At 33.4% G+C, this 27,688-nt stretch overlaps 1 protein-coding gene across 8 annotated transcripts in view; it reads right to left on the bottom strand.

The window, feature by feature from the left end:
- The window catches only part of SLC38A6 (solute carrier family 38 member 6), a 138,392-nt gene that overhangs the window by 82,841 nt on the left and 27,863 nt on the right, over positions 1–27,688 (bottom strand). For all 8 annotated transcript variants that reach the window (XR_010342051.1, XR_010342052.1, XR_010342050.1 and 5 more), the window contains exons 5-10: positions 26,056–26,095; positions 13,709–13,787; positions 6,997–7,079; positions 6,454–6,512; positions 1,224–1,289; positions 935–988 (exon numbers count right to left, since the gene is read on the bottom strand). Coding sequence is in view for 3 of the 8 variants with exons in the window: in XM_064374908.1 (XP_064230978.1) it covers positions 935–988; positions 1,224–1,289; positions 6,454–6,512; positions 6,997–7,079; positions 13,709–13,787; positions 26,056–26,095 (381 nt within the window). In the remaining 5 variants the exon portion in view is untranslated. The remainder of the gene's footprint in view (positions 1–934; positions 989–1,223; positions 1,290–6,453; positions 6,513–6,996; positions 7,080–13,708; positions 13,788–26,055; positions 26,096–27,688) is intronic.

Here is a 27,688-nt window from a genome sequence, read left to right as displayed (position 1 = left end):
ACAAATTCTCTATTTCATTATTGCTCAATTTCCTGGCTTGTCAATTATCCTACCTAGATCTTTAAGGCATCTGGAGGTCTTTACCATGTAAAAAATGTGGTAATCTCCCTTCTGGGGCCAGACAGATATTTCTCATTTAAAAACTAGAGATAAAAAGGAAAATTCCACATGGAAGAGTAACCACACTAACATTCTACACTAATAGAGTTGTACATGAGCAGAGGGGATTCTATCATCTGAGACCTATGCAAAATAGCATTTCAGCAGAGTCAGAAAGTATAGACGAAGAAACCTGCAGAAACAGGGAAGACTGAGCTCTTCTAGAAGGGTAAAGCAGAGACCATCCAGGTCACAGTTCTTGTCTCCTCTGCTGATGCTCAGGGACTCTTACAGGCATTTCCAGTATCCTATGGCTCATAGAGAAGGCAAAAAGATTTGGTCTTCTAGTCTCTACTCCTGGCATCATAAATTTCAACTTTGGAATGTTGGCCAGAAGATATCTTGGCAGTGCTCAATCACTAGTCCAATGATGAGGCTGTTTAGCTACAGACCAAGGTTCTACTCACAGGGGAAGAGTTTTTGATATAATTGGCTATTTAGCTTTACAAGTCCAGAGGGCAACAGGAAGTCTGTATCCACAGAGGACCTTATTGGCCAGACCAGACATTCGGTAAATCTGTTCTTTTAGGCAGAGGCCCATTTAAAACAGGCTCCATTTAAAGGCATGCCAGGAGAAAAAAAAAAGGTGGCTGTTTCATAATGGGCCACCCTGTGTTAAATAATAGTATTCTTCTGGTAGGCAATCCTATACTTAGCACTTTCATGAAAATTAATTAGTTACAGGTACAAAGACCTAAGAGACCCTGTTACACAAACCTCTTAAAACTTGAAATGTGAAAAATCAACTAAAAGTATCTGTTAATAACTTACACACCTCTTTGGAGAAATGAAAGAGCTTTGGTTTACAATCATCTGTAGCATTTGAAATCTGTTTAAGAGTATTGAGGGGAAAAAGAGAAACCAACAGCCATTAAATTTCAAATATATCAATAAAATGATGAATTTATTATTACTAGGCTTTCAAATCAAAATATTTCAAAACGAAGTTCTAAAATGCAATATAGCCATTACTTTTTCATTACTCTGAAAAGAATCATTAGTCTTTCTTTCCTTTTAGTTTGAAATAAAAAGGAAGAAACTGAAAAGAAAATATAAGCGATTACCTGGAAGCATTTCTCTACATAATTTAATGTCAGAGGACAAGGGATGGACCATTTTTTAATTATTACCTAAAAAAGTAAACAGAATCAGCACTCAGATCATTTCTTATAAGATTAATAAGAAAATGAACTTAAATAGGTCAATATCATTTCAATTAATCTAATACCATATCAAATATGATGCTAACAGAAGAGTCTCTGCTTCTATGACTTTTCCTAGTTAGAATGGGGTCAACATTTAACATGATCACCTGTGGTAGGGAGGGGGTTGGGGGCTACAGGGTGTTAGAGATCTCCCACATTAAAGACTAAGGGTACTCTATGTCAACATTCAAAATTCCAACAGCATCAAGGCCACAGGAAGAAATAAGTAGAGATGCTATATACAGGAGGAGCTCAGGGATCTCTGATGTATGTATTAAGTGCTGCCCTCCTTACTTTTACAGATTTGTATTATTTTTGGCGAATGTGGAGAAAGCTGGCTGGAATAAGAGCATATAGCTAGGGAACTCCAGCTAGTAAAAATAAATTTAAACAAAAAACATTAAAAGAAATCATAGGGGTGCTGTTTCCCAGAATTAATCCATGAAAATGTTTCAGGTTTTTAACTCTTAATTGTGGCCATCCTGTTCTTAGACCTATAGTTGAGACTCTGTCAATATGACCATTGTTGCTGTTGTTTCAGGGCACATAATTACTCTGTAAATGTTTGCTCCAGGCTTAGTCCCAGTGCACATGGGGCAAGAAAGAATAAAGAATTTGTCCTTTGTAGGAGACCAATACATAAACACCATTTCTATTCCTACTTGGTATTTATCTAGTTTTGGATTTTGACTAATTTAATCAAAATTTTATACACTGATAAATCTAAGGAAAATGTATACTTTTAGGATTAAGTTAATAAGTGAACTAAATAATCACTCTTAATTAAAAAACCTACCAAGAAAAAAATTATTATATAAACTGGACAAGTTGCTTTGACATTTCTTAGGTTTTCAATATGACATAAAATGAAATGGTTAACTTACCAAAAGAAAATAACAAAATCAAAAGCAATAATCTCACCATCATTTTCTTGATAGGTTTAAAAAAAAAACCCATGAGGATGGGGTAAGGGAGAAGCTAGAGAAGTAGGTTGTTATAAGGTCTCTCTTCAGCCACACTAAAACTGCTCCAAAATCAGTTTCTTTTCTTGTTTTTCTAGACAGGGTCTCACTCTGTCACCCAGCCTGGAGTGCAGTAACACAATCTCGGCTCACTGCAGCCTCCACATCCCAGACTCAAACCATCCTTCCACCTCAGCCTCCCAAGTAGCTGGGACTACAGGCATGTGGGCATCACATCCAGCTAATTTTTGTGGTTTTTGTAGAGATGAGGTTTTGCTATGTTGCTCAGGCTGGTCTCGAATTCCTGGGCTCAAGTGATCTGCCTGCCTCACCCTCTCAAAGTGCTGGGATTACAGGCGTGAGTCAATGTGCCGGCCCAAATTCAGTTTCTTATATTTTCCCCTTATTAACAGTGGTAGTGTTGGCAGAAACAACCAGTTACTGAGCACTTGCTGTGCACCAGGTACCTTGATAAACTCTGTATGTGAGCTACCTCATTTATCAGTTGTTATTTCTTAAGCTTTCAAATCAAAATATTTCAAAGCAATGCTCCAAAATGCAATATAATCATTTTTATTAATTAGAAAAAAATAAGTAGCAACCTGATTTTATATTAATAGACAATTCAGTTACTACAGCTAATTTCTCTGCAAAGATCCATCCCAACTACAAGCCTGCATGGTGATAATGGGGTGGACAGAGATAATGTCTCACAAAGTAGAAGTACAGAACAGGAGTGAAATGAGACCCAACAACAAAGAGGAAAGATTAGCAGAAAGTCCTTGCTCAGGTTGGTAAAAAAATAAGTCTTGGGGTTGGAAAGACAAAGGGAAAAAGGAGATTAAGTATTAAAAACATTTGTTCACTTGCACCAAAGGCCTCCCTTCTCTCTGCTCTAAGCCCTTGGCTCAAGTTTTATTTCCTTTAAAAATCTCTAGCTCTCAGTGAGCCTTCTCTCCTCTCAATTCTTGAGACTCTTATTCTGAAGCAAATACTAATAATTATACTGCACACATTGTTCTTTACATTTGAAAAGAAATTAATCTCTTTTTTTTGAGACAGAGTCTCACCCTATCGCCCAAGCTGGAATGCAATGGCACAATCTCGGCCCACCACAACCTCTGCCTCCCGGGTTCAAGCGATTCTCCTGCCTCAGCCTCCCGAGTAGCTCGGATTACAGGCACGTGCAACCACTCCTGGCTAAGAAATCAATCTTATCTCCTGTACTAGACTGATAGATCCTTAAGACTAGTGTCCAGGTTAAATTTCCATATCCTATAATGCCTAATGTAGTGTTGAGTAGAAGGAAAGCTTCTGACTAAAATCCATTTAAATAATTCTCTATTTCAGGCCAGCGCAGTGGCTCATGCCTGTAATCCCCAGCACTTTGGGAGACCGAGGTGGGAGGATCACTTGAACACAGGAGTTGAAGACTAGCCTGGGCAACATAATGAGACTCTGTCTCTACAAACATTTTTTTTTTTAATTAGCGAGGTGTGGTGGCATGCGGCTATAGTTCTAGCTGCTCAGGAAGCTGAGGCAGGATAATCACTTAGGTACAGGAGTCTGATGCTGCAGTGAGCTATGATCAGGCCACTGCACTCCAATCTGGGTGACTGGAGAGAGTGAGACTCTGTCTCTTAAAAAAATTGTCTGATTGGATTACCAACTTATTACGATGTTGCTTAAGTACAGATTAGAATACTAATCTGTACTTAAGATAGAACTTTAAGACAGAATGGCAATCCGTGTTCTAAAATGGACCAGAAGAAGTAAATTCACCAAAAAGGATAAATCCATTGTTTTGCTATCATTCTGAGATAAAATATTGATAAAATATTTTTAAAATTGTAAAGTATTTAAGAGGGGGCAAAAATTTAAGTTAAATTTTTTAAAAGAAAATACAGATCTGGGAGAACAGATAAAATACAGATTTTAATTTATATTATTCAAAGAGTATAGAAATAGTCATTTCTAAACTGATTTTTTAAAAATGTGATATAAATACTATAAATAATTACAAACACATATTGACAAAAATAATAAATAAAAAATTGATATTCTTCCAAAATTCTGGGTTAATATATATACATTTCCTTTTCCTAACCACTATGTATTTCAAAACCTAACACTCAGAGAATCTAAAATAAATATGGTGGCTGGGTGCAGTGGCTCAGCACTCTGGGAGGCCAAGGTAGGTAGATCACTTGAGGTCAGGAGTTTGAGACCTGCCTGGCCAATGTAGTGAAACCCATCACTACTAAAAATACAAAAACAAACAAAAACATTAGCTGGCACCTGTAATCCCTGCTACTTGGGAGGCTGAGTCAGGAGAATTGCTTGAACTGGGGAGGTGGAGGTTGCAGTGAGCTGAGATTGCGCCACTGCATTCCAGGCTGGGTGACAAAGTGAAACTCTGTTTCAAAAAAAAAAAAAAAAAAAATGCCAATTAAAAAGAGCATTTAAAAAAACGTGTACAGAGTGTCCTTCATTGCCCCATTTTAGATTAAATTTAAACTGTGCTCACAGGTAAAAATCTGAGCAGATGGTTTATAAGGCATTACAATAAATGTAGAATATGGGTATTATTTCCATATGACTGCTACAGTAGAAATCTGCATTTTATTAAAGAGTAACTGCCATGACAGAAACAAAACTACAGTAGACATATCAATACATTTCACCTGCATTAAGCTATTGGCTATGAAAACCAAATTACTCCTACCTATGCAATGACTGCATTGCCAATTATCTGTGAGAGAAAAATTCGATATGTTATCTACACTGATCCTCTTTAATATCCATACATTCATTTGTATATGTAGACCACTTCTAACCATGATTCTCAACAATCAAATTATGATGAAAATATTTAGTTTTTTTCTCTTTAATATGGAGCCTACAAAGTATATGTTCAATTCACTTATTTGTAAGATATAAGTCAGAGAAGTGGGGAGAGAAAAGGAGGAATGATTTTAATGTTGTTAAATTGAACAAATGATTAAATGCAAACACTGTTAAATGTTTTTAGTTTTAAGAGCATTCAACAGAGGATAAATGCTTACATACACTAAAATCAGGGTCACTTCCACTTTGTTTAAATAATTTAAAGTTATTTTATCCCTGTGTCTCAGAAGATAGCTTAGCCTAAGTTAAATGCACCGTAGGTTGTTTTGACAGCTTTGAAATCTGGCTCTATAATATGGCTTAACTACTGATGTGCTGTCCTGCTCTTACACATGGCTATTTTCTTTCATGCATTCGCAATAACAAGAAAGAGTTGAATCAAGCCTATGAAAAACCCATTTGGACATGTGTATTGTTGGAAAGTTAAAAATGCTTAATTCTACTTAAGGTTTGACATTTAGATACTGATTATGGAATAAACTGCTAAACAAAGAAAAAGGACTTAAAAATTTAACACAAAGGTACTATCTTTAGAGTGTTAAGATGTTTTAGAAGGATTAGAAGGAAATAAATTTAAATTCTCTTTTATTTTTATATTAAAGTATTTTAAAATATCAAAGTAAGTTAAATTTACCATCTGACTTTTTATACATGCTAATTAAAAAATAAGAAATATAGCCTACATGTGAAGAAAAATATTTATTTGTAGTAGTGTTTTTATGAGAATTTATCTATGCTGAATAGACCAGACAAAACAGGAATACAGGCAACCCAGTTCTTACTAGATCTCCTCAATGTAGTCCCAGAAGCTGTGTTTTTCATTAATGGAACAAAGTTTCAAAATTAAGATGACTAGTATCAAATAGATTTTACAGACTAGAGCCAGGCTGATTCTTCATACTATATTGTACAGAAATAAATTTATACACCTACACAAAGAATTACACTCCATCTAAGATTTTAACACAATTGGCATGCTCGTCTCGCTAGTTAACCACAAGAAATACTGAATTTGAAATGCTGTTCTAGCTAAGCTAAGCCTCTTCAAAATAGATACAATGAAGGAAATAATTTTATGGAACAAAAGTGCTTTTAATAACACAATGAAATAAAATGAGATAACCCTTCCCAACAAAAAACAGCTAAAGGTAAAAAAGACATTAACACAATGAGTCCAAATTTAGTGAGAAGATAAGCAGTGCATTATATTTTAAACTTACCACAAGAGCAAAGAACATCATAAAAAAAAATGATAAACTACTTGTGTAGCCAAGGAAGCCTGTAAAATAACAGTAAAATAAAAAGCAATTTATAAGGAAAGTGATCTTAACATACAACCAAAGCTATACATCTTGGGCATGTTTCCTATTACAGTGCTTGGTATCTGGGGCTTAGGGCACAGAATAACAACATTCTAACTATCTGTCACAGATCATTTATGCAGCTCTGTACAGCAGAATTGGAACTGGCTTACCACTAATGGTACACTGTAAGGAAGGGCTGCTCTTTAATGTTCCGCTGTAAAGATTTTATTTTAGTGGGGCAGACAAAATACTACTGCAAACCAAGTAATAGGTTAACTAGGCAGGCCTGAAGGCTGAACAACCCAAAATAAGGCCAAGTTTAAAATTATTCACAACCACCATCCTTCTGCCAAAAATGTGGTACTGTGAAATTTTAAAGTCCCTTAATATTTCTCTCTTTCCCTCCCTCCCTTCTTTCCTTTTTCTAAACAAATCATGTGTTCTTCTATAAAGACTTACCTATTTTGGGAAGAAGTGCAAGAGGGAACACAATGCCAACACATATGATTATTAGTAGTGTTTGTCCATCAAGATACCAATATCTATTAGAAAAAAAGTTGTATTTTAGGCATGGGACTCCAGTGTTTGTACACACACACACACACACACACAAAGAACCACAACAACCAGCCATTAGGAAAAGTCCACTTCCTTTCATTAAAATGTTCTTGTGGGATCCTATTATTCTTATTAATGAATTTACATTTAGAAATGTATAAAAACAAAGAGATGCCATTTCCAACTACCAACTTAATAAATATTTAAAAATAAAATAATAGACAATATTAGTGAGGAGTGATGAGGTATACAAAAAGCTGGTGAAAATGCAAACTATATAAATTACCTATCTGGAAAGGAATTTGGCAATAGATATAAAGAATTTTCAAACAATTATATACTTTAACACTTATAAAAAATAAACAATAAGAAAGGGTTTTAAAAAATTTATTTTAAGTTCCAGGGTACATGTGCAGAACATACAGGTTGTTACATAGGTAGGTATACATGTGCCATGTTGGTTTGCCACACCTATCAACCGTGATCTTGGTTTTAAGCCCCACACATATTAGGTATTTGTCCTAATGCTCTCCCCTTCCCCTTGCCCCCCATCCCCCAACAGGCCCTGGTGTGTGATGTTCCTCTCCCACTGTCCATGTGTTCTCATTGTTCAACTCCCACTTACAGGTGGGAACATAAGGTGTTTGGTTTTCTGTTCCCAAAGAACAAAGACTTTTATAAAAAGTTGTTTATTGAAAACACTTAAAATTATAAAAATTAAAAACAAACATCCAAGACCATGATAATTTTGAAATAACAACATACTGAATATTCAGTAAACATCATATGTGTGTGTATGGCATGATAATTTTAAGGAAAAACATAGATGCATTAAAAATAGAAAGGAACTAAAATATATTGATAATCATTATCTCTGGGTGGTAAAATAATGGGCCACTTTTCTTCTTTATAGTTTTCTATATACATTTTTCCAAATTTCAGGAAAGGGCATGAATTACCAAGTGTAAAATATTAAAATTTTCACATAAAGGCATTAGAATACAGAATGAGAAAAAGGTAGGCTAACAGTGATTCTGTATTTGTTCATTGAAAAAAACAAAACTGGATACACATATAAAGCCAGAAGGATATATTTAAAGTACCAAAAAGTAGATATTATTATGTGATAGCAACATAAGCAATTTTTATTTTCTCCTTGTTTGCATATATATGGTTTCAATTTTTCAATGTGAGATAAATATGGAGACATTTTCAAAAGTTAAAGTTAATTCCCCAAGACCTTAATAGATTTGTATGTAAAAGAGAAACAATTCATGAAAGAAAAGAAATACAACTAGTACATAACAAGAAGAAAATTCAATCACCAGTGCTAATTAAAAAAAATGAGATTGTTGCAATTAATCTAGCAAAATTAGCAAACAAAAATATTCAAGGATGTGACACAACTGGACTTTATATATTGCTAGTGATGTTGCCAATTAGTACTATCTCTTGGAAAAACAATGATTATATGTAGCAAGAGCAATAAAAATGTAGTGGCAATCTGCTCTAAAAAAATAGAGAAAATTCTATGTACATGAAGCTGCTGAATACATTATTATAATATTAAGAAGCTAAAGGAAAACCCTATATATTCTATATAGCCAACATTTGAAAATATTTAGAACAGCATACTCAATGGAATGTTACATGGCTTTAAGAAAAAACACAACAGAATAAAATGGAAAATGATGATATAAATATGATTATTTATATATTTTTCAAAGCTTTTGAAAAGCTTTATTTAAGTGTATATTTTTCTATATTTTTCAAAGCTTTTTGGAAAAATTCAGAAGAATTTAAGACAATGACTAGGTTAGAGATGTTATGCATGATTTTTCTTTGTTTTCTTTTCTAAATTTTCTTTAACGTAGCTGTCAGATTTTTATATTGAAGTGTAAAAATACATACATACACATGCACAATAGCAACAAAGTAAAACTTATGCAAAAATGGGAGCTTGGGGCATCAAAGACCAACAAGGACTTTTTCAAATTGTTTGGTAGATAATCTCAAAATTCTCACTTTGTAATAATGCATCCTTTTTCATTCTCTACCAGATAGCCAGTCTCCCACTGCCATGTTAAATTAAGCAAAGGTCTTCCTTTATATGGATTTCAATCCATGGCTTCTAACATAAACTTTATTATTCACTGAAGTCCTTTTACACCTTGGTTTATAGTACTCGACATTGTATCTTTAATTGTTAATATTGGGTGCTGGCAACTTTCTCTTTAACAAAACAAGAGAAGGAGCAGCAGCAGAAACAGCACCATGATGACACTTTTCCCTTCCCCACCCTAATTTGTGTCATTAAGAAATGAAGATGCTAGAAACTATAACCTATGCATAAGTATTTGTAGCGTTACTGGGAAGCTTTGCTCTCTGCATTTGCATATGCTCCTCAATTCCTGGTATGTAGGAAGTACTAAAAGAGTACACATATTAATAATACAAAAATGATACTCAACATATTTATCTTCTAGTCACTCTTGAGTAAGAATCAAAATAGGAACTTCAAAAGATCTTTCATTGAGGAACACCTGGCAACCAAATTTCTGAAGCTGGCAAAAGGCCCAGGGCTCTATGTCTGAAATGTCTTCCCTTCTGGGACCCAATATTAGACCCAGACAGTTGCAGTGCCAGGAGGAAAAATGCCCAAAGAAGCACCAAAGTAGATTCCATCTGTTAGTTTTGCTGTCCCTTGTAGATAACAATACTGTATTATAAACTTAAAAATCTGTTGAGAGTGCAGATTTCATGTGAAGTGTTCTTACCATAATGAAATAAAACAAAAAATTATTATAAGCCAATTTCACTCTTTAAAAGAAAAAAACTGTCAGGAAGCTAAAGTCGTACAAAAGAGACCATTTAACCCCCAGGACCAGGACTCTTTGCTCTTGCATAAGAATAAAGACACAATTTTTTGAAATTCTGAACACCAGTTACTTTATACTATTTCAGATCACAGTTCATTTATGTCCATAGAAGTCATATAACTGACCAAAGCACTGAACTGTGGGCCTGAAGATAACTTTACCTCCTCCCAGCAGTAACTCAGAATCACCGTTATGGAATGTTAGAGCTGGAAGAGACCTTAGAGATCATTTGACTCAAGAGCTTCATTTTATATATGTGTAAAATCAGCAAAAGGATGATGATGATCTTAGTGTCAGTGGGAATGGAAATACTTTCAGATACTACCTCATTTATTTCAAGATCATGCTTTGCATTCTCCTTTTCATAGGATTGAACTTTAAATTCTTAATATAAAAAGAATTTTACTGTAAAATGTAATTTCTCTATCCTTGGCGTGGCTACTGGTTATTGTTAATCATTTCTTATCCTTAATAATTCATCTTAATAAAGCCAATTGTAAATACAGTGCTTTTCTTTACCATTCATTAACAATAAAGGCAACACTGTAATACACAGTATAATTAGTTTAGATTTCACGTGTGTGTCACAGACAAATGAATTGTGTTTGGGAATGGATATTTTCCAAAGAACAGAAATTATTAAACTTACAAAATAAAACTGCTGTCTGAGAAATACAAACTAGTAAAAAGAAATCTCAAAAAGTATATATTAAATACACTTCTTTTGTAAAAAGGTATTTTAGAAGAATGTACTAACTTTAATTTTTTCCTAAGAGGGGAATAAAGAATTATTGAACAGAACTCCTATTTTCCTACTGTGATCTAAATATACATTCTCTTTAAGCCAAAAGAATTAGAGTAAAAACCTTTATACTTCCTAGAGAACTTGTTTGATCTGTGGATTTAATCCTGTATGATAAAAATGTTCCAAGTATGAAATATAGAGTATAAATCCTTAGCTGTATTGCAAATGCTTTGGCATGTAGATGTTTTTTTCCAAATTTTAATGAAAACCAGATTTATTTATAAGTCGCTTTAATTTCATTCTCGAAAGGAATGGAACAAGAGTATCACATGTTCTGAATTAGGATCTTACTCACATCCCATATCAATTATGTAACTATAATGCAAGACAACTTAATTGTGTCAATCATATTCCCCTGACAAGATCATTAAATGTTAACAGAGAGCTTCCAACTTTAACAGCCATAGATTTTAAAAATGTAAGTTATTCTATGAAATATAGATATATCAAGAAAGTTCAGTATTAAGTATTATAGCTTCTGACTTCTAACAGTATTTTTGAAATTAGAATATTATGCAGTTTTTTGGATAATATCTTTATAAAGGTTTATATTTCAAAGGTATATCAAGCTAACAGATAACCCAGAAAATTAGCACACCTGAAAGATCTTAACTAAAGTTTATTGTAAATCAAACCCTAAAATAAAAGCATATTAATATCATGTTGATCTCATAGAAGAAATACTGCTATGTAAGTCTAATCTAGAAAAAAATTGTTCTTTACAGATAGTAAAAGTCAAGTGTCATAATATTTGTTTCTTAATTATTTTATAGCATCAAGCTTTCAAGACTAATGATTTATCAGCATTCAAATCAGTTAATATAATTAGCCAAAATAAATGAATATATATTACACTTAAAACAAGGCTAAAACAATGTGCAATTTTAAAACATCGTAACAGAGATGACGCAAACTGACCAGGTTATTTTGAAGTATATGATTTAAAAAATCTATTTCTAACATGGAAAAATAGTATTTTAATCAATTTTCTATTAATATCAGTGAAAAGGAAGTTCATTTTAATTTTTATTAAAAAAACAGAAAAAATCAATGCAACAATGTAAATCATTTGCTAATCATTTAAAATAAAGCTATGGTAAAAATATCACTTTTAGAGAAAGAAGACCTAAGTTTCAATACCAATTCTGCCACATACTACTTTAATTATTTCTAACATATTACATGTATTTATAATCCCTCCGCTTCCCACAGACATACAACAATTAAAGAATATAAATAGAAGCCACCAAATTCAGGTCCAAGAAAAAACAAAACACATGTGACAACTATTGGAATTAACACAGATATATTAATTCAGATATGTCCATTTGACTCTGAGCCTCCCAGCAGTCAGGGCAAAAAGGAAAACACCACCTTTAATATAGTAATTATTAGAATTTTTTAATTGTCCACATTTATACTGTGCTATAAGTTTGTGTACACATATGCTTGTTTATACATATGCTATGTGTCTAGATATCTTATTTGATCATCCCAGCAACTTTATTAAGAAGGCAATATTGGCACCCCCTTTATACCACGTAAAAATCCTAAGGTTCAAAGTAAGTTACATAGTCAAAATAAGTTAAATTAAGTTCCTGAGATTATTGAATATGAAATGGATAGAACATACATCTCCTTTTTCTTAGTCTAGCACTCTTTATTCTATCTCATATTGCCTTGAGTTCTTAACCCTAAAATATAAATTTCTCACAAAGAATTTGAGTAATAGAAGGTGCCCTCAATATTTTTTACAGCAAATACAAAAATGAATTTCACATAGCTATTTCTTACAGGAATTGTTTATCAAACTACGCATAAAATCACAATGTGACTAGATAAAGCTGCAGATAAGGTAGTTTTGAGTATCAGATGTGATAATGAATGTGGAAACCTCATTAACTGTAAAGTATCATACAAAGGAACAATATCTTCTGATGAAGAAAAATTATTTAGGACTTCTACTTGTCTCTTTTCAACTACATTTTCTTGATGGTTTCTATTAAGATCTAAACTTTTCTTACAAATACATATTTGTAGTTGTCTAAGTAGAATTACTTAATGGAAGCTGAATTGCCAAAGCTAAAAATTAATTTTTGAAACCTTTCCTTGCATTCCAGAACAAGTTCGATTATTGAAGCAGAACAACCCAATATTTAAATCTAAAAGTCTGACAGGTTTTGTGTTGTGGTTTGAAACTTAACTATGTGAAATAACTTGATGGCAATTAAAATGATTTGTCCTGTCTTTTCAAGTTCATTTTTTAAAATTTTCCTGTTCTACATAGTGAAAAGAAAAGCATAATTAATTTTTTTCCCTCTAAAGAGATGAGTCAAATGTAAGATGCATTTTTTAAATAATGAAGAATAAAACAGATACAATGTGGTTTAGTATTGTTTATAATATTGTTCAAAAACAGGAAATGAAACAATTACGTCCTTTAAAATAATTTATTTTTTTGCCATGCCATATTATAGGAATCTCACACAGGTATAGTTGTAACTGCCACAATTTTTTGTCACTACGATTTGCTGAGAAATGACAGCAATATCATTCACTCCCCTCCTTTGTTTAAGACCTGTACTGTCGTATATTCAACCTTCTCCCATCCACAACCCCAGTCTTGCATATCCCCAGAAATTTATCCTTTACTACTCCTCAAGAGCATCTCAATCTCAGACCTGCCTTAGCCCACAAGGAATGCAAGGATTATATCTGGTGACTTAGGTGATTCACAGAACAGCGCTTTCATATGGGTAATCAATAAACATTGGCTGAGTAGTTTCTATTCTATTACTGCTTCACTTCTGTCTAATTTTTAAGAATCTTGAGGGCAAGGACTACATTTATTTTGCTTGCCACTAAAGCTTAATAAATATTTTTTTGAATTAATAAATGAATGGACACAATGTAAAATATTTTTTCTTACCTATTAGAGTCTCCAGTCAAAAATTCTGCAATAGCAGCAGGAAGCTCTGTTTTAATAATTAAAAGATAAGATGACATAGCTGCAAAAGAATAAAAAGTGTTCCTATTAGAATTCTATGAGTTTAAACCATTTAAAGAATAATCCATCTAGGAACACAGATGTTCATTAGAGTTATGACAACATATGAAAGATTAACTTACATAAAGTAACTGTAGAGAAGAATAATTGTTAAGTTCATTAAGCATCTTCTGTTTACATTTCAAGTCCAAAGCAAACTATTTAATAAGATAAAGGGTCTTGATTACAGGCTACTTTTAAATGAAATTTTGTACAAAGTTTTACAAAAACTCTCTTATATGTTATCACCCCATCTAAGGCATTAGAGGTTAGTTTAGCAACAACTGACATAGACATAGAAGTTTAATGGGTATGGCTAGTAACTTGATTATCTGTTCCTTCTTACTAGAGAAAGATGCCTCACCACAACAGAGAAGTCTCATTCCCTCTGACCCTTTCTTTCCCTCTCTCTACTACCCAGCCCCACATTATGAACACATGCAATTATAGGACAAAAAAGAATATATAATGAATTACATATTCTCCAAAAAGATTACAGAAGGTTCAGTGGAAACCATTAAGCACATTAAAAAGACAAAACTTCCAACTTTTATTCCATTTTATTAACAGGGCTCATCTGTATTATGCAATCATAACCTGAAGCTAGCATTATTTCTCACATTTAATCTAACAGAGTCTAAGAAATAACTAGCTTTTACTGGACTTTAATAATGATCCTAATTCTGATGTAGCTAAAAACCAAATTCTATAAACCTTCCATCAAATACTAGAAAAAGTTTTAATATGGTTACAGAATACAGAACTAATTCATATGCAAATATTTGAGTTTAAGCCTAAATACTTAAATATATAGAAACTCAGATGATTTGGCGTCAGAACTTTAGTTTAACAGAGTAAGACTCTCTTTCCCCCAGAGAGATTGTGTGCGTGTGTATGGGCCAAAAAGAAAATGTCCATGAAGAATAAAGAGTGTACTTTGTGTGCACATTAATTTTATTACTTATTTATATTTCAGGAAACATTTCACTTTCTCCTTACAAAACTTACCAAATAAAAAACTAAGAACAAAAATGAATGCCAAGTTTCAATGGCAAAAATCTGAGGAAAAATTAATTAAAAGGCTCAAATAGTTTAAGAAGAATGTATTTCTCAATCAACATTATTTGAAAGGAGCTGAACTTCATGATTATAACATTATGCAACCATTTAACTTCAGGAAAAAAAAAGATACATACTAGTTTGTGTGTACATTTGTATGGAGATAGAGAATACTATATACACAAACATACACATGCTTTCATTTGTTTTTAGTAAAATGACATGTATTTATGGCAAAGTAAAATTTAGAACAGTTAAATTATCACTTCTCTGTGATGAAAGTATACATATACATATTTTTTCAGTTTACGACGATTTCTTTTTCCCTAGCAGAAGTATAGCTGTTGACCAAAACCCACTGAGACATTTCTGCAAACTCTTTTAGTTATGGGGTATTACAACTGATTGTATGTGAAAATGTGTTCTGTACTGTCCACATTCTTATAAGGAAAAATGCTATAAATTTGGCACAGAACAGAAGAAAGGTTTAGATTAACCTCCTCCACGCAAGAATTTGGAGTTTTTATATTATTTCACTGATTCCAAAGAACTCCACACATACGGTGCAATGATGAAAATCATGAATTGAATTTTCTGAAACTGGCCTAGACGTACTTAAATATATTGAGAAAGAGAGAGAGAAAGAGCCAGAGAGAGAGGGGAGAGGGAGGGAGGGAGGGAGGGAGGGAGAGAGAGGGAGAGGGAAAGAAAGAGAGAGAGAGAGAAAGAGAGAGAAAATACCTTGAAAACAATTTTCCTATATAACGTAATTTATTATCTGCCCATCTTTCTTTCTTGTTTGGATTAATCCAACACCACATGCATTTCTAAAGTTTCAGACATTCATCTCTTTCAGTAATTTTCTAATATTTCTTTTGGACCTGTAGCTGTAGAAAACTTCAGTGAATATGAGATCCTATTTCTTCCTAATAATAATATCTGTCATTCTTTCCAGAATTTCTGTTAGCCCCTGGCTAATCATTTGATCACTTTTATCCTCTGTTTTTCCTTAACTCTTTGGTTTTCAAATGGGAGTACTATTTCATTAGATTCCAGTCTGAAAAATCATGTATATTTTAAGAAATATGAACTCACCAAACATGTGTTTCTCTCTCAAAGAAGACCTCACGTACAAGATACAAATATAATAAAACATGAAAAACACTGCTTCTTTTCTAGAGCATGTTAGTATATATTTTAAGAGCTATACAACCACAGAACCTACTATGGGGGAAAACTCACACAGATTAAGCCAGTAGAACAAAGAACAACACCATTCTATTCACTGTGAAAATGATTTTCTTAATCACAAGTAAACTTTCATGTAAGACCTAGCACTTTAACATATTATATTATATATAATACAGAGAAGAAACAAAAATATAAAGAAACAAAAAGATACAGATATACTATTGACATGACAAAAAGATCTATGATTGACAGCGTTTGTTTTAACTAAAAGGATTACTAGATCAAATAGCTGGCTGTCACACTTTTTGTCTGTCTTCTATAAATGGCATAAGAAAGTGTTTAAGCACTTATCTTACAGACCAATCATAAGCAAAAATTTGTAAATAACTTTGGGTGATATCAACACAGTACAGATTCCTAAAACAAGACACACCATGCTGCAACTGGGTCATCCACAAGAACCATGCATATAGTTAAGTAGCCCCCAAACCACCAATGTCAAAATCAGTGCTAGAAGATATAACTTGATGACAGGTATTCAGCCATTACAAATCGCTTAGCTTTACCACATTAACTAAATAGGTATTCTTTTTTACTTAATTTTAAATATAACTAATAGAACGCATTTAACAGAAACTTCAGCTGGGCACGGTGGCTCACACTTGTAAAGCCAGCACTTTGGGACGCCTAGGCAGGTGGATCACCTGAGGTCAGGAGTTCGAGACCAGCCTGACCAATATGGTAAAACCCCATCTCTAAAAAACAAACAAACAAACAAACAAACAAACTTCTCTGGGAAGAAAATAAAACATCTGCCAACTTAAAACACACAAGTTGAAAGCATTCTTTAAAAGCAACATGGAAAATCAACAGTTATATTAAAAAATGACTAAAATGGGATAAAATCTGATTAGGTAGTAGCAAATTGTTGCAAGGTGTTAATATTGGTTGATATAACCATAAAGAGAAACACATGAGTTGGGCCTGGGACATTGAGAGGAGAGATGTTAGAAACAGAGAAATGGGGAAGAAGCTCTGGGAGGAGATCTATGAAAACAGCTAACATCTTTGTTTTTTAGATGCCTACTGTATGCTTGTGGTAGTATTCTACACAAGTTATTTCCTCACCTAATCTTTACACAAATCTGTGAGGTAGATATTACTTATTTCACAGAATATATGGAGGCACAAAGAAGTAACTTGCCCAAGCTAGTGATGGTGGAAACAGCCAGTCTGGGTTGAGAAACTCGTTCTATTAACTAGTATCTTAGGAGAAACAGGAGCAAAGTGAAAAAGTAAACAACCAAAACAAAGACAGATAAGGAAAGTCTACCAGAATTATTTTTCTTTTTTTAATCAGTATTTAAACAAACTACTTCTGAATGCTGAGATTAACAGCTGACTTTAAAGGAAAAGAATCTCTATCACACAGAACATTAGTCAGAAGCTTTAGTAACATTTAGAATTTTCATTTCATCTTGAGATATATTTTCAATGTATTCCATTTCAGTTTTGTAGCTCGTTTGGTGAAGTTGAGTTCAAAATTCATAGAGTTTCACGATGAGATTCTATTGCATCTGCTGCTATGACTGTACTGCATTTACAGTTATGATTATATTTTTGAAGACAAAGTTTCCTATTCTCACATATTTGAAGTATCAACACTTCACTGAAATCTAAAAAGTAAAAATCAGTCCCTGTGCTTCCAAATCGTGTATTCTTACAGACTATTTTTCCCAGTACTCTGAAAATGTTTCTCAAGTTGTTTAAGCATATAAACTTAAAAAACAAAACAAAACAAAACAAAAATCCTTAATTTGAGTTTGGGCCTAAAAAATCACTACAGTTTATGAAGATAAATATATTTTTTGTTAAACGCTTAAAATATATGTATGAGGAGAGAATTATTTAGAGCTATTTTTAAAAAAGAATTAGGTTTTTAGCACTTGGGGGGAGTTCAGCAATTCTTAAAGGATTACTCAGCCCTAAACAAATGGATGTACTATGGAAAAAAAATAAGTTTGCCCTTCTGTCTCAGAGAGATTCAGTTTTATTTCAAACATGTTTTTAGTCATGGATACTAACTTTCTTATTCTATTCAATGTCTTATTAATTTGGTGGTCCCATTATTATCATTTTTCAAGATCTTAAATTTGAACTAAAAATGACCAAAATACCCACTGTTCTGAAAATTTTATAATTTTCAATAGAAATTACTAAAATATTATTTTCAAAACCTTAAAACATGATACATTATCAGTAAATGTTGTCAAATGAAGTACTTGTGAAAAAGACTCTCCAAATTTCCTGTACCTCTCCTATTCTAAGGCAGTGCTTTCTAGAATTTCTAGACAATACTGCTCTCAAGAAAGCTGTAGTTTCACTACAGATAAATTGACCAGCAGATGGCGGTGTATCTGCGCGCCCAATCCTAGTTTCCCAAGAGACAATATGAAATTGGACTTCTGAAACACTCCTAGTACTTTACCACCTCACCAAAAGTAAATAAATAAAATGCATGAATGAATATACAGGAAGAAAGTAAATCCAAATAGTTTCTAGCATTTAATAATATATTGTGAATTTTTCAAATACTGAGATTTGAGATTATAGATCTTAACTGAAAATGATCTTATTTATACCTTTCTCTTTATAAGATTTAGAAATGAGGTTACATGAGTCCATAGATTACCAAACTGAGCTGTTAATAAAGGCTGCAAGAGTGAGGTTTGTGGATTCTGTGCCAAATTGAAACATCTGGGTCATTCCAGCAATTTCAGGAGGTTTCAGTAAGACTACTAATGCTTATGGTTTTCCTTTCACAATATGTAGTAATGACTAAATCTTTAATCTCCTGTAAAGAACTGGGGTTTTGAAGAACTAAGGAAAGCATATGCCATTCATAGTGATCCTTCATATCTATAAGAGCAAAATAACAATATAACATACTCCTAGGAGCTACTCATCTTTCCACATTTTGAATTGGGCAAGATATGAAACCAGAAATAACATAAATTGACTTCACCATTATCACGTGCTTGTAAGAGTTAACAGGACTTTCTCTGGCTTGATTAAGAAGATGACTGGGATTTACTGTTTGATTTCTAGTGATATTCTAGCTTATTGAATGGTTTATTTCAGGAGTTGAATGTGAAAATGACATCTTAGTTTTTAGGAAAAGAATCACATAATACAACACTGTTACAGGAACTATGTGAAAACCACCTATACTTCTTTTGATTTTTTAAATTAAAGCTCATGTGCAGAAGGTGCAGGTTTGTTACATAGGTATACATGTGCTGTGATGGTCTGCTGCACCCATCAACCTATCATCTACATTAGGTATTTCTCCTAATACTACCCCTCCCCTAGGCCCCCATCCCCGGACAGGCCCTGGTGTGTGATGTTCCCCTCCTTGTGTCCATGTGCTCTCATTGTTCAACTCCCACTTATGAGTGAGAACATGTGGTGTTTTGTTTTCTGTTTTTATGTTAGTTTGCTGAGAATGATGGTTTCCAGCTTCATCCATGTCCCTGCAAAGGACATGAACTTATCCTTTTTTATGGCTGTATAGTATTCCAGGGTATACATGAGCCACATTTTCTTTATCCAGTTTATCACTGATGAGTATCTGGGTTGGTTCCAAGTCTTTGCTATTGTGAACAGTGCTGCAATAAACATACGTGTGCATGTGTCTTAATAGTAGGATGATTTATAATCCTTTGAGTATATACACAGTAATGGGATTGCTGGGTCAAATGGTATTTCTGGTTCTAGATCCTTGAGGAATCATCACACTGTCTTCCACAATGGTTGAACTAATTTACACTCCCACCAACAGTGCAAAAGCATTTCTATTTCTCCACATCCTCCCCAGCATCTATTGTTTCCTGACTTTTTAATGATTGTCATTCTAAATGGCGTGAGATAGTATCTCATTGTGGTTTTGATTTGTATTTCTCTAATGACTAGTGATGATGAACGTTTTTTCCTATGTTTGTTGGCTGCATAAATGTCTTCTTTTGAAAAGTGCTGATATGCTTCACCAACTTTTTGATGGGGTTTTTTCTTATAAATCTGTTTAAGTTCTTTGGAGATTCTGGATATTAGCCCTTCGTCAGAACTGATTGCAAAAATTTTCTCCCATTCTACAGGTTGCCTTTTCACTCTGATGATATCTTTTGCTGTGCAGAAGCTCTTTAGTTTATTAGATCCCATTGGTCAATTTTGGCTTTTGTTGCCATTGCTTTCGGTGTTTTGGTCATGAAGTCTTTGCCCATGCCTACGTCTTGAATGGTATTGCCTAGGTTTTCTTCTAGGGTTTTTATGGCTTTAGGTCTTACGTTTAAGTCTTTAATCCATCTTGAGTTAATTTTTGTATAAGGTGTAAGGAAGAGGTCTAGTTTCAGTTTTCTGCATATGGCTAGCCAGTTTTCCCAACACCATTTTTAGTTATGAATTCTTACTGGTTTATTCTATTCAACATGTCTTATTAATCTGGTGGTCCCACAAAATATCTAAATGCCACTAAAGTTCTATCTGTACTCAAATAGTACAGAACACGTACATAAATGAAAATTAAAATATATGGGGGAAAATGCTCCCCCATAACCCTAGAAAAATATGTATCTTTGTCTTATTTTTTACTGCAGTTCTTAATCCTTTATCCTTATTTAGGCTACCAGATTCAAACTCTCTAAGCCTGAATTGTGTCACCTATAAGAACATCAAATATTAAAACTTCTAGACACCTCTTTTCTGGACTTTGGGTCCCAGCAGCAGTGGCTCTCAGCAAATGCTATTCTAGCACCTGAGGAAATGGCAGCAGAGGATTACCTCTGGCTCCAGCCAATTTCGAGCCTCTTATTCATTAGTATTAGGAGGATATCAGGAATTGGTTTAAAGTAGTAATTTACTATATGGTTCTCAATTTTCCAAAGGAAGGATTTCCATAACCTTAGAATAAGAGTGTTAAATTTAGTGTGCTGCATTTTTTTCCATTACAAAATTTAGAGATTTTATTTGAAGACAGATTTTTCCAATCAATTTTTTAGACCACACTAGAGCCTTGTGACTAATATTTGGTGCCTGATTAATCTTAGGGGAGAAAAAAAGACATGTTTTGTTTAGGTTAGACTGAACTGTTGTTTAACAGTTTATGAAGACTGTTCAGTTCAGCAATTTAGATCCAAATTTGTGACTCTGGCACAATGCCCATTGTTGTATTCTTTGTCTCTTTCACCTTGATTCCTTCCTTGTTCTCTAATCCTGTTTATAACTGTTATTGGAGATGACTATAATATAGCACTCGCTGTTACTGGATTTAAGTTCTCTCTCTATATGCTCCTGTACCCCACTAGATTGTTAAGTTCCTTTAGCTCAAGGATTATGTCTCATTTCTCTTTGTACTCCCAGCACCTAGCATTATACCTGGGAATTGATAAACTTTTCCTGAGCACAATAGAGCTGAAGTAATTTGTATGATCTATTTCTAAGTACTTTCAATATTCTAGATACATTTATCAAGAAAAGGGGAATGTTAGACTGGCCACTAGCTTCAAATATTTGAGACTGAAAACACACACACACACACACACACACACACACACAGACTAGGCTAATTCAAGTATTGTTCCAAAGGCAGAACTGGTGCTTATATAAAGAAATCTACAGAGAAGCTGATTTGGGTTTTCTCATTTGGAGTACCCGGTAACTAAGCTGTGTGATGATGCGGATGGCCTACATCCCTTTGAAAATCCTCCTTATCCCTGAAAACATTCAAACAGAGCTGTTTGGTCAATTGCCAGAATTCTATATAGGATTCTTGCTTTGGTGGTGGATAAATCATGAGTTTTCCCAACTCTTAAGATTGTTGGTTTGCTTGCTTGCTTATTTTAGAAGTTTTTTTAAAAAGGTAATTTAGAGCAGTTACAGCAGTTTTTAATGTCCCTTAAATTCAGAAAAGCTGGTAATGTTTACTTAGTTTTTAGAATGATGTCCTCATGATTTTCTTCACATTGGTTAAAAGTGTATTAACTGCCCAATCAGTAATGACTGAATACACATTTTCAGAGTTTTTCAGTACTTTTTTCTTAGCCAGATGTAAATAAATCATTTCTTTATTATAATAGAATTGGAAGTTTGCTCTTGTGAGCAGAACACTGGATTGAAAGTCAGGTACCTTGAATTCTGTGTACTCCAGTCTTTATTATAATAGAATTGGAAGCTTGCTCTTGTGAGCAGAACACTGGATTGAAAGTCAGGTACCTTGAATTCTGTGTACTGTAGTCTCTGCCATTGGGTAGCCATGTGTATTGCGGAAATCCCTCACTCACTCTCTTGGCTTCAGTTCCCTCTTTGCTAAATTGTTGCAGGTAGAGTGTGAAGCAGGGAGCTTAGGGTCCCTTCTTACCCCAAAATTTGAATTCGCATTAGGCATATTGGGAGGCACATTAATTATTTTAGCATATTAACATATTTTAATACAGGAAAGTTCAATGAGAGGGTTATAATTGGCTCAAAAGATGATTTGTCCTTTTCTTAGGTATCTTTAACAAACCAATAACTATTGCCCTAAAAGCATTCATGGATGCTATTCTTTGTCACTAAGAAAAAGGAAACCTCAGTTCTTAGGAGTACCCTTTAGAGCAGCCTCTTAGGTTAAAGTCTAGGAACCCTCGCCTTAAAAAGTAGTTTCTTTATTGATATATACAGAATCTGTGGAACCTCTAGTCCATGTATTCTTCTGAATAAACAACATACTTATTTGGGAGGATATTTAATACACTGTATTATTATATTAAATAAGTATATATGCTGTTTTGTTATATTAAGTCAATAACAAAATGACATAATAAAATGACTTATTAAATGTTACTCCATTAAAATGGATTTTTATTATTTTATTAATTGGAAATATACTGGATATTTAAAAGATTATATTAAGCATAAACCAGATTGAATTTTACACAGAAGTACCTGTCTGCAAATAATGTAGTTCAGACAACATTTTTTATAAAGATAGAATGTTTATTGTTAGTATAAATTATCTGAGTTTTGCAGTGGTTGTTTAAAACTGAAAAATAATGTAATAGATTCTATTTAGGTCAAGCACTCTATGAGATACTTTAATTAAAACAACTCTTCAATATAGATATTATCTTCATTTTACAGAGAAGAGATCAGTGTGCAGTGGAAATAAGCAGCTTGCTCACATTTATCCCATAATGAAGCCTGAATTTAAACCTTGCTCAGTTGGCCTTTATTCTTTCTGCTATGATATAGTAAATGTTTGAAAATTGTGAGAAGATTAACTGTTGAGGATTTTTGAACTCCTTGGGGACAGACACTATATGTTTTCATTTATTTGTTTTCTTAACTTTTCCTAGTTTCTGAGAGGAACTCAGTAATATTTGTTGGATGAATGGGATAGTTTTTAAAGTTCTGCTTAAAAGCCTAAGATTTTGCCTCAAAGAGACAATTGAATATACTATATAAATGATTTTTAAAAGAGACCATAGAGTAATTTCTAGTTTAGAATTATATAAACATTTTAAAATTCAAAATATTGGGGAGAGTTGATCTCATTTATGTAAAAATAGGTTAAAAATATATTGAAATAGGCTGGGTATGGAGGCTCATACCTGCAATCCTAGCACTTTGGGAGGCCAAGCAGGGAGGACTGCCTGAGCTCAGGAGTTTGAGACCAGCCTGGGCAACATGGTGAAACCCAGCCTCTACTAAAATACAAAAAATTAGCCAGGCGTGGGGTTGCATGCCTGTAAGTCCCAGCTACTCAGGTAGTTGAGGCTTGAAAATCATTTAAACCTGGGAGGTGGAGGTTGCAGCAAGTCAAGATCTTACCACTGAACTCCAACCTGGGCGATATATATATAAAATATCTATTATTTTCAGGGTAAGTAAATCATATCTGAATGTTTCTTAACTCTCTTATTCTTTTTAACATTTAAATACTTCTCAATTTTCATGAGATACAATTCCTGTGGTGAATCAATGAAAGAAATGGAAACAGAAGGCCTTTAAAAGCAAAATGATCATGAATTGCCCTTGATCAATATTTGTTTCATGTGTCTTTCACCAAAGACTCAGTTTATTTCCTATATTTCCATATTCCATAAATCAAATTAATGTCTTCATTTATTTACATCCCTAGTACTTAGCACACAGTATGCATTTAGTAGTCACATTTATTATAGGAAGAAAGAAAGGAATAAGAGGGGCAGAGGGAAAAACTAGTGACCTGGTTTAGAAGTCCTGGAGCAAAAAGAGAGTTGATTGATCAGGAAGAGAAACCCACAGTATATGTAAGTGACCATGTAGCTTTTAGGAAAGCATCTACTGTCAGAAATTCACAGAAAATCCATGAATAAAAACATGTTTGAAATAAAACTGAATCTCTCTGAGACAGAAAGGCACACTTATCTTTTTCCCATAGTACATCCATTTGTTTAGGGCTGAGTAATCCTTTAAGAATTGCTGAACTTCCCCCAAGTGCTGAAATAAATCCAGTAACAGCGAGTGCAACAGTATAGTCATCTCCAATAACAGTTACAAACAAGATCAGAGAACAAGGAAGGAATCAAGGTGAAAGAGAAAAAGAATACAACAGTGGGCATTGTGCAAGGGTCACAAAATGTGATAGTTCTTTGAACCTATACACAGAGGATAAAGAGGGATTCAAACTACAAAAATATACATCATATTCAGAAAAATTATCAGTGCACAGTTAATATTTATTTGCTAAATAAAATAAATTATCCTAAAATAGATCTTAAAATCAATGACACTATAATAAATTCATAAATGAAGGAGACTGGTTTTCTTGACTTCTACTGTGAAGTGTGAAGCAGCGTGTGTTAGGAGAAAATTATGTGGTATGATGCAAGAAAGCATTCTTTTTATTCATGTTTTCGTGAAAATTCAAAGAATTAACACATGAATATTCAAGATTCCAAAACAATGGCAGCACAACTTATTGATGGAATGTTAATTTTTCCTTAATCAAGAAACCTATTAAAGATAGAACTTGACTGAACAATACTTAAAGTGATATAGCTCAGATCTCTTGAGTATGAAGGCTGAACTTTATTAAAACTGTCATCTTTGAATAATTTTAAACTATTACATGTAAAAAATATTAAAATGCCCTCTGACTATACAATCCTGTATGAGATCCAAAGTGCATGTCAACCTTTTCTGTGTATTTTCCTTTAAGAGAATTTGTTTAGCACTACAATCAATGATAAAAGAAAACTAAGATACTGTTAAGCACTATGCAATTTCTTTATAGCACAGACACACATGACACCCATATTTTGGATTTAAATGTTTAATACATTTATTCAGTACTGTCTATAATTAACAGTAGTTTTATTTCTACATAGTTCTCAATATTGAGATCATTTCTAGAATCGGTTATTAATAGAAATGAGATATAGGATAAATGTAAGAATGCTTCTTATTTATCTCAGATTTATTTATGTTTTAAAGCACTTGGTAATTTTAAATTCTTGGTTATAAGAGGACATTGTTGTCCATACCTGATCACTCACAGCCAATGGAATACTAATCCTTCTAAAGCAGTATCTGCCAACAGAGTGATTAAAACAAAAGTAGAGGGAAAATATTTTAAAATCACCAGGAGAGTTTTTCCCAGACTGTACTCTACCTTCACAACCACAGAAAGCCAATGTTTTAGAGGTGTGTTATAGACCTAATGACATGACCGCAATCAGGGTTTAGCTAGAACTGAATTTAGAAGCTGTCACAAGTGCTGCTAAAAAGGATCCAAAAAACAAACCAACAAAACAGAGTAATGAGGCCAACACACAGGGCTTCTGAAGAAATCTATGTCTACAGAGGTTCTCAGCTAGATCTGTAGTTGTTGAAGACAACAATTCAAAGAAAGGACATTATTGCCATCACATCTATGCATAAGCAGTGCACTTTCAATTGCTTACCTCCAATATTCTGAACTATTATGGTGCCTGCCACCAACACCTGTAAAAGAACAAATATATTCAGAAGATAAAGGGGGAAATAATATAAAAGGATCAGTATTTTATTAATATCCAGTAACTCTTACTAAAAAAACAGATGCAGAAGTCATAAGTGGAAAGAAATTTGCCAGTCATTTGTAATACATAAAATTAATAATTATCACATTAAAAAGTATTTCTTTAATAGTTCCATAGTTACTAGGAAAATTTTTTTGAAATCTTTTTTTGGCAGTGATTTTTAAATAGTTAAAAGTGTTAAAAGCTAGTAACCGATGATTATCAAAGTATAAAAACTAAAAGTGAGAAAGAGTATCTCCTTCCCTTTCTTGCTGGTTTTACCACATTGCTTAAATAAGTAGAAAAAGACAGGCTGGGGCGTGCTGCGCCAATGCTATATTGCCTAAAAGGAAATGATATAAGTTTTCTGATTATATCAGCTTGGCATATACCAAGCCTTTGAACATCCCAGTCCCAGGTATTAAGAAAGTCTAGAGCCCAAATATTCTCAGACTCCAAAAATATAGGCAAAATGTTCCAAACTCGGTAACGTGTATTAAGCTGAGTATAAGACATGGGAGTCAGCAAGAACTGTATTATATTGGAGAATTCCTCCCCCTTCAGCAGGGCAGGTGCTACTCAGCTCTGGCCAGTTGATAACATGTGAGAATGTGTATCCAATGTAGACAGATCTTCTGATTTTTCAAAGAAAGCCAGAAATTAAATGTTTTCATACTTTCATGATGCTTAGTTGGTAATCAGTTAAAAATAAAAAAAAAATTTGAGCCACATAAAATGTGCCTGAGGACTAAATTCAGTCTGCAGTTTTGTCAGCTTATTATCTTTGATGAGATTCCTGGGAAACTCAAGGTAACAGATATACTAAGAGGAAATACTAAAACACTGTGCTTCCATTTGGGCCTTTCAATCACTCAAATCTTGATGGATTGGAACCCCCAATGTACGCTTGGAGCTGACTAGCTGTCTAGCATCATTCACTTCTACATGAATTGGTTAACAGGTCATCCTTCATGCCCATCTTTGCTAGGAATTCTATCAATGGTATAGCATTTGCCTATCCTGAAAACAATCTAAGTTATAAGGACCTAGGAACTTTGAGGTTTGCAGAGGGGGCCTACTGATATTAAAATTTGGCAAAGTGTCTTTGAAGAAGTGGTGATTGCCACTTGACCGTTCTCCAGAAAAAACTATGCATTTCAGCCTATTTAATAATTAGTTCCAAAATATCAGTCAATTTGTGAAAAGATGATTTTGAACTTCTGTACACTATCTTCAGTACAAATAATACCTACTGTCAATAGTAGGTATACATGAAATTTAGTTTTCTTTTCAATTAATATATTGCAAAAAACAGTAATATTAACTTGATGATTAGTCTTTCATTCTTTGGCTGAATTTAAGCATTTAATATCGTGAAAGCCAGAATATCTATCTACCTACCTACCTACATACCTGCCTACTTATGTTTTTAATGCCTAGCACAGTACATGGTACAAGGTATTTGACCAATAAATATTTGTCTGGTGAATAATACCAATTTATAGACATTTAAATAAATCTTCCTTAAAAAGTTCAA

Source organism: Aotus nancymaae, unplaced genomic scaffold (genome assembly GCF_030222135.1).
Source record: "Aotus nancymaae isolate 86718 unplaced genomic scaffold, 86718_ANA_hifiasm-v0.15.2.pri h1tg000011l, whole genome shotgun sequence".
Classification (NCBI taxonomy): domain Eukaryota; kingdom Metazoa; phylum Chordata; class Mammalia; order Primates; family Aotidae; genus Aotus; species Aotus nancymaae.
The sequence above is the reverse complement of the archived record's forward strand: the minus strand, read 5'-3'. Positions and strand labels throughout refer to the sequence as shown.